The following is a 12,242-nucleotide window of genomic DNA, read 5'->3' as shown; positions in this document are numbered from 1 at the left end:
CAGTACCAAGATGGAAGCTGACAAAAATGGGAGGCCGCTCCTTTTCCACTCTGGGTCCTAAATACTGGAACTCCCTCCCATTGGCATTAAAATCTGAGACCAACCTGTTCCGCTTCCGTAAGGCTCTGAAGACCCTGCTCTTTACTAAGCGTGACCAATAGTCGGCTGAGGCCTCAAGTAAAGGTGACACTCCCTCTTTCTTCTACAGTCTATCCCTGGCGCCGGGAAACCCATTGTGGGTAGCTGTGCGCGATACAAGCTTAAATAAATAAAAATAAATAAATAAAATCTGGTAAGAAGAAAAAGAAATCCTGCACCATAAAGGATAAAAATTGGCAGTTGGAGAGCAGAAGTGCACTAGAAGTATAGTCCCCAATGCTCTCTTAGTGGCCGGTGTGACTCTCATGAACTCATTTAATTTGGCTGCTGCATTTTCTTTTTGGTATTGATTTTGCTACTAGTTTCGGCAGGGACAGTTTCAGAGACCTCTCTTTGCTTGAAGAGAATTGGGGGCTGGGGTGGGGTTTAGCTCCATTGATACCAAGGCCAAAAGGTCCCTGCAGTACTTCAATTAACTTGGATTTCTTCATGTTTGTTGTTCACTGTTCTGTCTAAAATGAGATCCGGCTCCCCATTGGATCCATGCCCCGCCAAGTTTCAAGCGAAAACAGCATACATCGTTAACCCAATTGTTAATCCGATTATAAATCGGTCTCTGGTAACGGGAGTTGTGCCGCAAGCGTGGAAACAGGCGATGGTTCTCCCTCATTTAAAAAAAACGTCCCTGGACCCCAGTATTCATGTGAATTATCGGCCTATATCACTGCTTCCGGGCCTGGCCAAGGTGGCCGAAAAACACGTGCATGAGGTCCTGGCTGACTTTGTAGAGTCACATGAGATCTTGCATCATACCCAGTCCGGTTTCAGGGCAAGCCTGAGTACCGAATTGGCACTGTTGGAGGTGTCGGAGGCCATTAAGGAAGTCCTTGACAATGGAGGGAAGGCACTGCTCGTGTTATTAGATCTATCGGCTGCGTTTGACACCGTTCCCCATGACCGCCTCCTGGCAAGACTCTTGGAGATTGGTGTTCGGGGAACGGTGTTCAGATGGTTTGAGTCGTTTCTATCCAACCGACAACAGACAGTCTGGGCGCCTCCGTACTCTGCTGCAGTGCCGTCTCTGGAGGTGGGAGTTCCCCAGGGGTCGATCTTGAGCCCCACTCTTTTCAACATCTACATGTCCCCTCTCGCGGCACTGGCAGAGTCATTTGGCGCCCAGATTGTCTCGTACGCCGATGACAGCCAGCTTCTATTCACATGCAGACGGAACTCGGACTTTGATGGAGACAGCATTAAGAACTGCTTGGGGGGGGGTATTTGCCTGGTTTCAACTCAACCAGTTGAAATGCAACTCCGATAAGTCTGAGCTCCTCTTCTTTGGGTGCCCTTCTGATCCCGGTTGGAAGGCATGGTGGCCAGCTGGGATGTACCCACCTTCCACTGATTCTGCGGTAGCGAAGAATCTTGGAATCAAGATGGACAACTGTCTCTCACTGAAACCACAGATTCTTGGTCTGGTTGGACAGTGTTTTGGGATTCTAAAAATGCTGAGAAAATTCCTCCCTCTCCTTTCTATTGCTCATAGGAAAATAACGGTGCAAGCCTTGGTCGGATCAAGGCTGGATTACGCAAATGTGCTCTACCTCGGCCTGCCGGAATATCTTTTATCTCGCCTGCAGGTAGTGCAGAACGCGGCGGCGCGTGCAATCTTTGGCCTTGGCCGCAGTTCTCATGCCACGGGATTGTTGAAATCCCTTCACTGGTTGCCAATCCGGAAACGCATTAAGTTTAAGGCTCTTACCATAGCGTTTAAGGCTCTCCATGGCACCGGGGCTCTCTATCTGAGGAAGAGAGTTGGCTTTCACCATCCATCTAGAGCTTTACGCTCTGCCGCGTTGACACTGGCCACGGTCCTGGCAATCAGACGTGCGCGGATGGGAGGTCGGTCCTTTAAATATCTGGCGCCACGGGCATGGAATGCTCTGCCACTCGCTCTGAGAAAGAGCGAGAATTTGGCCTCATTCAGGAAAGAGCTGAAAACGTGGTTGTTCGTTCTCTGATCTCTCCCCTGCCACTGGGGTTTTGCTGTGTTAGGTCTGATAGCGCCGGGACACTCTTGTTTGAGTAGCTGAGCGCTCAATAAAACCTCCGATAACATAACATAACTGTTTAGATTCTAAGCACCGAAGTCCTTGGGACACTGGATCCATCAGAAGATGGCCGCAGACCACCTAACTGATACAGCTTTTGTCAACCTTTGAGCACACCAGTTAGCTTGCTATACTTTTAACTGATCAGTAGCTTCCTGTGGCACAGGATCATCTCACCTAAAGCACCAAGGCTTGTAGGAGTCTAGTTCCTCAGCATGCAAACCGTTTTCCCCAACAGACTGATACTTTGTCCCAGGCATGGGAGGGGTTGAAGCAAGCAAAAAAGTGCCTTCCTCATTAGTAAGAACATGTCCTTAGGGACATTCATTTAAGCTAGAGGCTTAAAGAGCTTTTACAGCTTTTCGGTCAAAAGAAGCTTAACCTTACCTCCTGCAGTCTCCCTTGAATTATGATGATCAGAGATTCTGCAGTAGTAAATACATTTTGCCATTGATCAAAATTCTTGACTCTTATCTTCAAATAATCACACTTTCCCACTTTCATAATAAGGCTATGTTCAAGGCCTACGACCTTCCCATAATAGCCAAGCTATCCCACCAATAACACAAAGGTAATGTAAAATTTCATTGCTATTGTAAGGGAAACTTTTAATTTTAAGGACACGGAAGCAAGGATTATGCTGTTCTTTCTCCACTTTTATTAACAACAGCCATTAGAAAGCCACAATAACAAACTCCATTTCCCACAACCTTTGGGGAAAAAGTAATTGTCCATTCACTAGGTTCCACAGCATTTCCATAGTAACGTGGTGCTGTTCCTATCACCTCCCCTTTCTTACTGCAACTACAGATGGATAGCAATTTCTTTTTATCTTGTTTCGACCCATCAGATCCTAGAGGAAAAGGAACAGAAGTGTATGAAACTATATCTGGAATATGCTTACAATCGAAGGTTACAGCCATCTGTACATGCTTACAACGAAAGAGTACAGCTGTCACGAGTCCACAACATCACAGACAAGACATTCTTTATTAAAAACTAGTGTCACCACCTGCAAGACCGACTTAGAAATTGAGGCATATATGACCTCACAGATGTGGTCCTCTATGGGGAGGTAGGTGATGCTATCCTCCTTTGCATATGTCTCTTCCGCATCACTCATTCTAATCCGAGGCAAAGAAAAAAGGCACAGGTAGGTAGTGGCACCCATGCTGGGGGTCCCAGCTAGTGTTAGAGGGATTTTAAAGGGTGAGGATCTACCAGCCATAGATAGAAACCCAGGTATACATCACACCCCTTCCACACTGTAGTGCTAATGGACTCGCCTGGACCAGTGTCTGCTGATGAGACAAGCGCAGTAGGCGCTTAATATTACAGACCCAATCAGGGTGTCTCGCTCCAGGCAAACGGGCTGTTTGGAAACTGATGAGCTGAGCACCCGGCCCGCTGCACTGTGATTTCCCTCAAACGGGACGGCTTGGGGTAGCGAGATGCGGCAGGCATGTACAGCAGGTGGCTTACTCTAGTGGTTGGAGGAGCAAAGCGGCAGTGGAGGAGCGACTGGCGAACCAAATGAACATAAATACCCCAGTAAACATTATTCACAAACCCATTTAGTGTTTATCAAACTGCAGGAAAGAAACAGGACAGAGCACTTAACTAGGCTGCTGGAGCAGCGAAGAAAGAGGAGGCAGCAGAATCTGCGACCAGGGACTATGGAGATACTGTTGAGCCAAGTGATTGGAAATGTTAAAGTTTGAACTATAACTTTTTCCCCTAGGTTTGTGGGAAATTAAGTCTGTTATTGTGATTTTCTAATGGCTGCTGTTAATAAAAGTGGAGAGTAATCCTCGCCTAAGGTCCTGACATAGAACCCAGGTCCTCTTTGTCTCACCAATAGGAACTTTATCTGGACAGGAAGTTAGAATTTCAGAAGCCAACTGATGATTACATAAACTTGGTAAACTAGCCCTAGTATCAACACATAATTCTTAGTTTTTTTCAGAAATCAGTTTTGACTGTTGGCATGCCATAATGTGGTTCATTTCCAAGTGATGTAGCTAATCCTGTTAACTCAGTGTAACTTGGAAGAAAAAAAAAATTCTCGTCAAAACTAAAATGGTTGTTTAAAATTCTCCTACAAATGAGTGATTTTTGAGTTGCAGGCTAATCAATAATTATGAACAATATTATTCATTAATTTTAATGATCGATACTTTGGGTAATATGTTGCAACAGACTCATTCATAGTCCTCTTCATTGAGGCACTGAAGAACATTTGAGTGAATTTTAATGGATGCAAGCTTTTTGCTACAGTCACATAACATATGTGACTGTAGCCAAAAGCTTGATCATTTGATTTGTAGTGCTTCGTCTATGTAATTACCTGCTGGATCTTAAGTTTTGCCTCTGTCAGATCTCCCATGTTAGGCCAGGGCACACAGTAGCATGGGCTTTGCTGAGATGGATGGAAAATTATATTTTGATAGAGCTGTTTACCTTACTTCAGTCCATCCTGAAAGTCCAAATGGAAATGGTCAAACAATTTGGACAGATATCGAAAAGGACATTATTCATGTGAATCTTCAATTTCTGAAATGTTTTATATTCATGGCAGAGTCTTAGTATTTTGGTTTGAAATTTGGGAAAATACATAAGCATGGTGTATGATCCAGGACTCTGACCGGCTTTGATGACATTTCTTAGATGTACAAAGAGGGATTCTGTTTTCGCATCTTTCACCTAGGCCGTGGCTATTCAAATGCTTCTGTTAAACTTTCCATATCAGTACATTGGTCTTTAGCATAAAAGCCACATTAGGCTACATACTTATATTAGACCTTTACTTTGCAGTGAAACCTTGTCCTACAACTCATATTCTAATGTTCTAATGTTGAATGCTTAAGCAGTATGGACCATTCCATATAGTATGGGTTTCTAGTGCAAGCTTTAACTGCAAATCAATCTCAGTTTCAGAGTGAACTTTGTAGACACACTTGATCCTTATACCTAAAGTACATTTGTGTTTTACTGTTAACTACAGTTATCTTACTCTCTTTTTCAAATATCTACAATCCAGTCAAGAGAAAATGTTTTATTCATATGGGTTTTGATGTATCGTCCAAACACAACTTGAATCTTAAATGCCACACAGATATTTGCCTCCTTCATTAGCTCTAGCAAGGCATTGGCTGTTAACAAGACTAGATTGACTAGCTGCATTGTACAGTGTGCAGTTGTAGAAAAGGAATTTTACATTGTTATATGCAACTATGGGAGCTACTTTGTAGTTCAGCACATATATTTACAAGGCGCTGCATTTGCACAAGTACAAAAATGGATTCACAGGTGCTGTGTGCAGTGTTCAAAATGTATTAAACATAGGTTTTATGTAAAATACAGACGTATCACCTTGGTAAACACGATATGGTGATCTATAAAGTTCTCATGCTGCAAATTATTACTAACAAGAATTGCTCACCTTGAATCGTTCTAGATTCATATGTGGCTCATCTACCTCTCCATGCAGTTATACAGCTCTCACCTGTATCTCTCAAATAAACGTTTATGGTAGGTGCCTAAAAGAAGATATATAAACCACAATATAAAGTTGGTGCCTAACACCAGATGTCCACAATTTTAAAACCTTTTGAAAAGAACAACTGGCCTTTCCAATTCAACCGCTGGATCACATGATATGCACAAGTTAATCTATAAATATTTAAGCAATAAACTATATTTTCCTTTAAATGTTGAAAATTGTGAGGTACTATCTTGTTTTTCAGTGGATGGGAGGCAGATTGCAGCGAATATGAGGGGTATCGGGATGATGCCCAATGATATTCCAGAATGGAAGAAACATGCGTTTGGTGGCAACAAAGCATCTTATGGTAAGAAGACACAGATGTCCATCTTGGAGCAGAGAGAGAGTCTACCCATCTACAGGTTAAAGGAGCAGCTGATTCAGGTGAGAAAAGAAAGTGATCAGGTCATTTAGAGCGCACACGAGACCTAAAAGTGTCAATGGGCAACGCCTCCCCCTCGGGTTTTTGACCATTCTAAAGTAGACATAATAGCCATATTCCAAAAAATGCATCTGGAGTAAAGCAAAGCAATTAAGGAAACTATTGTGAGACCATCAGTGGCATCAGGTTTGGTAACAGCCTGTGCATCTGGTATTTATAATGCACCAAATGTCCATATGTAGAGATTTCCAATCTTGGACTTAAGACCTCCTAAGGTATACTGAATCCAGTGGTAGACACATTTGTATCCTTGCCTTTCAACACAATACCTTTGACTTCCTGATCTGCTTTACTCCATACTTCAATATGTATTCTCCTTAACTCCCTTTTAGGTCGCAGCCTACCAGACAACGCAGGTGAAATACTGAGTCACCTGTTGCTGGGCCCTCCCTGTAGCACCACTACCTGGTTACCATGGAAACAGCAGACACACAAACACAGCTGCTGGTGTACACATCACATCAGTAACTGGGAGGAGCAGTAACTGGGAGGAGCAAGACAGGGCTATTGTCACTAATGAGTGAGGCATGGGTCACAAATATAAGGGCTCTCCTTCCTTACACAATCTTTAGCTGTCCTTCTCCCACGCACACACACACACGACACACAAAAGTATCACTCTATACAACCTTTACCCACCCCTGAAACCTACCAGCCCTCTAGTGTGCTGGCTGACTGGTACAGTCCAGCTTGCCACCACAGACTAGTTTCTGACCCCCAGGGGTAAGAGTACACATTCTCAGGAGGTCAGGAACTATGCCTGCTCTGGATGGAGGTGTTTTACACCTTCTCCTGGAAGGCTAGCAAATTAGCATTCCAAGGCAGGGAGTTTCAAAGAGCCCATTGCCTTGGTTATGCAAATCTGGCTTCCCTCAGAGGTGAGGGGATGCCAACCCCCCTGGCTAGCGCCAGAACAGGCGGGACAATTAGTAGTCAGAGAGGCATGACCACCTTCAGGCTAGTTCCATCCCTAAGATGGACTAACTGATGTGGATAAGAAATGTAAAAGTCTGCCATCTTGGTGATAGCAGAATTAGGAACTCTGAGACCGGTTTATGCCCACCCCCCACAGGAAATGGTCATATAGGGGGCTTAGTGACCCCAGGGTTGGCTACTTACCTATACTCCCCTAACACCCCTAAATCTAGTATTTAGGGATACAGCACTGTCAGCTGGAAATCTGATTCCTGCCGACCTAAGAAGAAGAAAGACATCTAAGAGCCGTGAGCAGCACGGATTGTGGAGAAAGCATCGACTTGGCACCAACCCTGCCGGCTTGTCTGCTGTTCCTGCCAGATTGAACCAAGGACGTCTTGTCCTGCTCCTGTTGAGCCTCTGAAAGCCTGGGAGGACTGGCTACCTTCAACAAAGACCCAGACACTACTGTGGAGTAGCAGAGCGGCTTTCTGTATCCTGCAGGCACTCCAAAACAACTGTGAGGACTCCGGACTGCTGCAAACTAGACATCGGAAACCACCACTGAACCCATGACCCCTAGCCCGATTTGTAGTAGGCCAATAGTGCCAGCATGGCCCCCCTACCCTCCAAAGACAAAGCCCACCTTGGGTTTGCCCAAAACGGTCTGCAACTTGTCCGTAATTTAATTTTCTTTCTTCATGTAGACATTTGTGAAGCATAGGGAGTGATCTGTAAACTTTTTCTTAACTATTAGGAATTGTACAGAATAAGGGATGCACACTTTTTCCAAATTTGTATATACTTTTTACTGTTGTACTAGCTTACGTGGTAGAGAAAAATTTGACTTTCTAATCTCCTTTGTCCTGTCACTGTAGGATCTCTTTGACATACTATTTCAAATCTATGAAAGAGTTGCTGAACATAAAAGTTATTTCAGAACTACCAGTTATGTACAACAACTTAGTTTGTGTTTTTTAGATTCACATTGCTCAGAACATTGGGGAAGAGCCATAAAATAAAAATACTTTATAAACAGTGTCTCCAAGCCTGCAGCACAGCCGTGATCTTATTGGAAGAAGTGCCTTCCAATCCATCACACAGGCGGTGAAGTTTTTGGTCCTTGAGTTAAAAACAGAAGTGCTTTGTTAGAAATGGGATCCCTGGTTGGCCGAGGCTTGTGCCAAGGCCAGGCAGAAATCACCATTTCTAGTTAGGGTAGGGAAGTCACCCGCCAAGACAACCCCTGCTCACCCCCTCGGTAGCTTGGCACGAGCAGTCAGGCCTATCTCGGAGGTCATGTGTAAAGCATTTGCGCCCGCACCCCCAGCAACAACCTCCCGGGCCCCCCACAAAAGGACTCCACACAAGATATATAGGAAAAAGAGCTTTTGTATTGAAGAACACACTTAGACAGGAATACGCAACTTACAAGGTGCCAGGGGCACGGGCAGGGTTTACAAGGGACTATATACAGGGCAGGGCCAGGGGACCACTGCCAGGGATATGCACATGATGGAACTGGCATTAGAACACATAACCCCTGGGAGCTTCCTAGAACTAGCACTAGAACACCTAACAACCAGGAGCTTAGCATTAGAACACATCACAACCTGGAGCTTAATAGAACTAGCAGTAGAACTCACTCCAACCAGAAGCCATATATATGCGACCTAGGATATCTAGGAGGGAAGGAAGGACAAGCACATAACATAACAGAGGCATCATCATTAGAGACAGCAATAACGGAGACAGAAGTAAGGGAAGCAATACGGCAGATAAAAAAAGGGAAGGCAGCTGGTCCAGATGGCCTTCCTGGGGAGATCTATAAAGTTTTGGGGGAGAATATCATCCAAGTATTGACAACTCTTTTTAACGGTATCCTTGGGGAAGGAAAATTACCACCAAAATCGTGGGGGGAGGCCACAATTGTTCTCATTCCCAAGCCAGGGAAGGACGTATCAGACTGTGGTTCTTACAGACCAATATCGTTGTTGAATAGCGACTACAAGATCTTTGCCGCTATATTGTCAACAAGATTGGGAAAGGTAATAGGCTCCATTATTCATCACGACCAGAAAGGTTTTATTAAGGGGCGCCATCTTTCAGACCTCACACATGATCTGGTAGGGGCTATCGATATAGCCTCGGCTTTTTCCCTTCCATTGGCCACCCTAACTCTTGACGCAGCAAAGGCCTTCGATAGGGTCAACTGGCCCTATCTAAATGATGTATTGAAAAGGTTTAACTTCGGGAAGGGCTTTCGTAGAACTATTACCTTGCTTTATGGCGCCCCTTCGGCTAGGCTTCTGATTAATGGAAGTTTGACAGAACCCTTTAAGATTACTAGAGGTACGAGGCAGGGCTGCCCGCTCTCACCTCTCCTTTTTAACTTATATATTGAGCCGTTTGCTCATGTTTTGCGAGCTGACGAAAATATACCATCATTTAAGTTTAAGGAGTGGGAGAGACGGACAGCATTATATGCTGATGATATCTTAATTTTTACCTCCGATCCGGCTTTGTCCTTTCCTGCTGTAATTCAAAGGGCAGCAGAATTTGGTAAGATCTCGGGATATAGTATCAACTCAAGCAAGACTGAGGTCATGGTATGGAATATTCCGGACCCAAGGTTAGGCATAAACATTACCACCTCTATGCGGTATCTCGGGATCCGTATCACCCAAGATATCGATACCATTGCCCAAAATAATTTAGATCGTGTGTCCAGGGAATGTAAGGGCCTATTGAAATCCTGGACTCACCTGCCACTTTCCATAATGGGCAGGGTGAACCTAATAAAAATGTCTATCCTTCCTAAGTATATATTTATCTTCGGTGCTATTCCGTTGGGATTTGATGTGAAGATGTTGGACAGATGTCAGCGAGAGATTAATTCCTTTATTTGGAATTATAAATCCACAAGAATTGCGTGGAAGAAGTTGAGGAGGAGAAGGGAAAAGGGGGGTCTCGCCCTACCGGATTTAGTATATTATGCATGGGCCTTTCAGCTGTGCTACTCTAGGATGTTACAAAAAATGCCATCTAATCTTCCAGAGGGGACAAAGTATAAAGCCATGCTAACCGGGGCAAATCTACCAGTTGACGGATTTCTATATAAGTTTGGAAGCCAGAAATTTTTTAAGAAAATAAGATAAAAAATTATACAGTCATGGGCCAGAGGTTGGCTAGCCATTAGACGAAGATTAGGCCTGTCCTACTACTCGGATTTCGCTCCTATATGGGACTCTCCAGGTTTACCGGAGTGCCTAAGGGACAGCTTATCCTCCCCATTAGAGGAGGCTGGGATTGTTAGATGGGGAGAGCTAATGGTAGAGGGAGCGATACTATCTTGGGATGAATTACACGAACGTATAGGCCCAGCATTTTCTAGATTTAAATTCATCCAGCTGGAAAGCTGGGGTAGAGCCCAGCGATGCAAAGATATACTTTTTGGGAAATCAAGCGCGCTGGAGAAACTGCTATTAGAAAGACCAATGGGTGGTAAGGAGGTGGCCTTCTGGTACTGGCAACTGCAGGAAGAAATTGATGGGGAGTTTACTCTTCCAGACGAGCTGTGGGAAGAGGCAACTGGCTTTCAGTGTGAGGCGATATGGTTAAGATCTTTTTCGCTCCTGTACAAAGTGGTGAAACCATCATGGCTGAGACGCAACCATTTATTTACAGCCCATCGGGCATACATAACACCGTTGAGACTTTCCAAATTCCTCCCAGATAAGAAATGTAACAAATGCAATTTATTAGCAGCTTCAGACATTCACATGTTTATGGAATGCCCCAATATCGGCCGGTTCTGGGAGGAAGTGTTGGTCACCTTAAATTCCATCCTGAATAAATCCTTAGTAGTTTCACTGCCACTTATCATCTTTGGTTTAGAGGACAGCATTTCTGGCAGGGCGAGATCCTTTTTGTTCTATGCCATTTTGCTGGCTAGAAGACAGATATGCCTACGGTGGGTGGAGGATTCTGCTCCTTTACACTCGGACTGGCTAATGTCCCTATATGAAACATCAAAGGTGGACATGGCGAGAGCTGGCAACAATCGTAACTTGGCCTTTTGGGATTTCCTGGTACAGTGGAGATAGTGTTCCGGGTTTTTTTTTTTTTTTTTTTTTTTTCTCTTTCCCCGGGTCCTATGATTATGCCATCAACACTCCTTGGACCGGGTCTGGGCTCGATACGGTTGTAGGTCCGACAGGTTGAAATATACCTAGATGGAGTCAGTGCAAGACCTAAAGACCCCTCTTCCTTGTGGGAGTTTTCTTCCGCCAATAAAGCATTTCGCTTTCCGGTGCCGGAGAGAGATATCATTTTATGGTTCTCTCTCTCGGTTGGGAACTCGTAAGGTGGCTGGCATCTCTAAGGTAAGGGGTAGGCAAATGAGGACAAAAAAAAAAAAAAAAACAGAGGCATCATCAGAAGGCCACACGTAGTAACTCTCAGAATCACATTAGCATTAATCGATACTTCCAACAGGCAATGTCACGATGTTCAGGGCAGGCTGCAGGTAGCCAACAATAAACCTAAACGGGGCAGCTGCCCACGAAGTACTGGGCAGCTGTAGTTCAAGGATGGGGCCATTGTGGGAGCCTCGCAGGCTCTGAAGAAAAAGGGCGCCAAACGGTGGAGCCTCTCGGGCTCGAGAACAACTGGGCGGAGCCTCGCAGGCTCGGAAGGGCATGGGCCACGTGGTGGAGCCTCTCGGGGCACATGGGGCAAGGACACGGTGGAGCCTCCTCGGGGCTCGAGGGCTAGGGTACAGATGGAGCCTCTCGGGGCTCAGGGGGTTCAAATGCAGAGGGAGCCTCTCGGGGCTCAGGAGCTAAAATATAGATGGAGCCTCTCGGGGCTCAGGACAAAGCTGCGGGCAGGCGGGGCCCCCCCCCTCGGGGGACCCGGCATCACTGGGGGGCCCCACGGGCCGGGACGGAGCCTAGCGGGGCTTGGGGACAAAATTGCGGGCAGGCGGGCCCCCCTCGGGGGACCCGGCATCACTGGGGGCCCCATGGGCCGTGACGGAGCCTAGCGGGGCCCAGGGACAAAGCTGCGGGCAGACGGGGCCCCCCCTCGGGGGACCCGGCATCACTGGGGGCCCCGCGGGCCTCTAAAC

General features: G+C 45.6%; 1 protein-coding gene across 1 annotated transcript in view; it reads left to right on the top strand.

The window, feature by feature from the left end:
• DHX8 (DEAH-box helicase 8) overlaps positions 1–12,242 on the top strand; it is a 276,052-nt gene that overhangs the window by 120,794 nt on the left and 143,016 nt on the right. Inside the window, exon 12 of the mRNA XM_078645297.1 lies at positions 5,957–6,138. Coding sequence (XP_078501423.1) covers positions 5,957–6,138 — 182 coding nt within the window. The remainder of the gene's footprint in view (positions 1–5,956; positions 6,139–12,242) is intronic.

This window comes from Lissotriton helveticus, chromosome 5_1, assembly GCF_964261635.1.
Source record: "Lissotriton helveticus chromosome 5_1, aLisHel1.1, whole genome shotgun sequence".
NCBI lineage: Eukaryota > Metazoa > Chordata > Amphibia > Caudata > Salamandridae > Lissotriton > Lissotriton helveticus.
The sequence above is the reverse complement of the archived record's forward strand: the minus strand, read 5'-3'. Positions and strand labels throughout refer to the sequence as shown.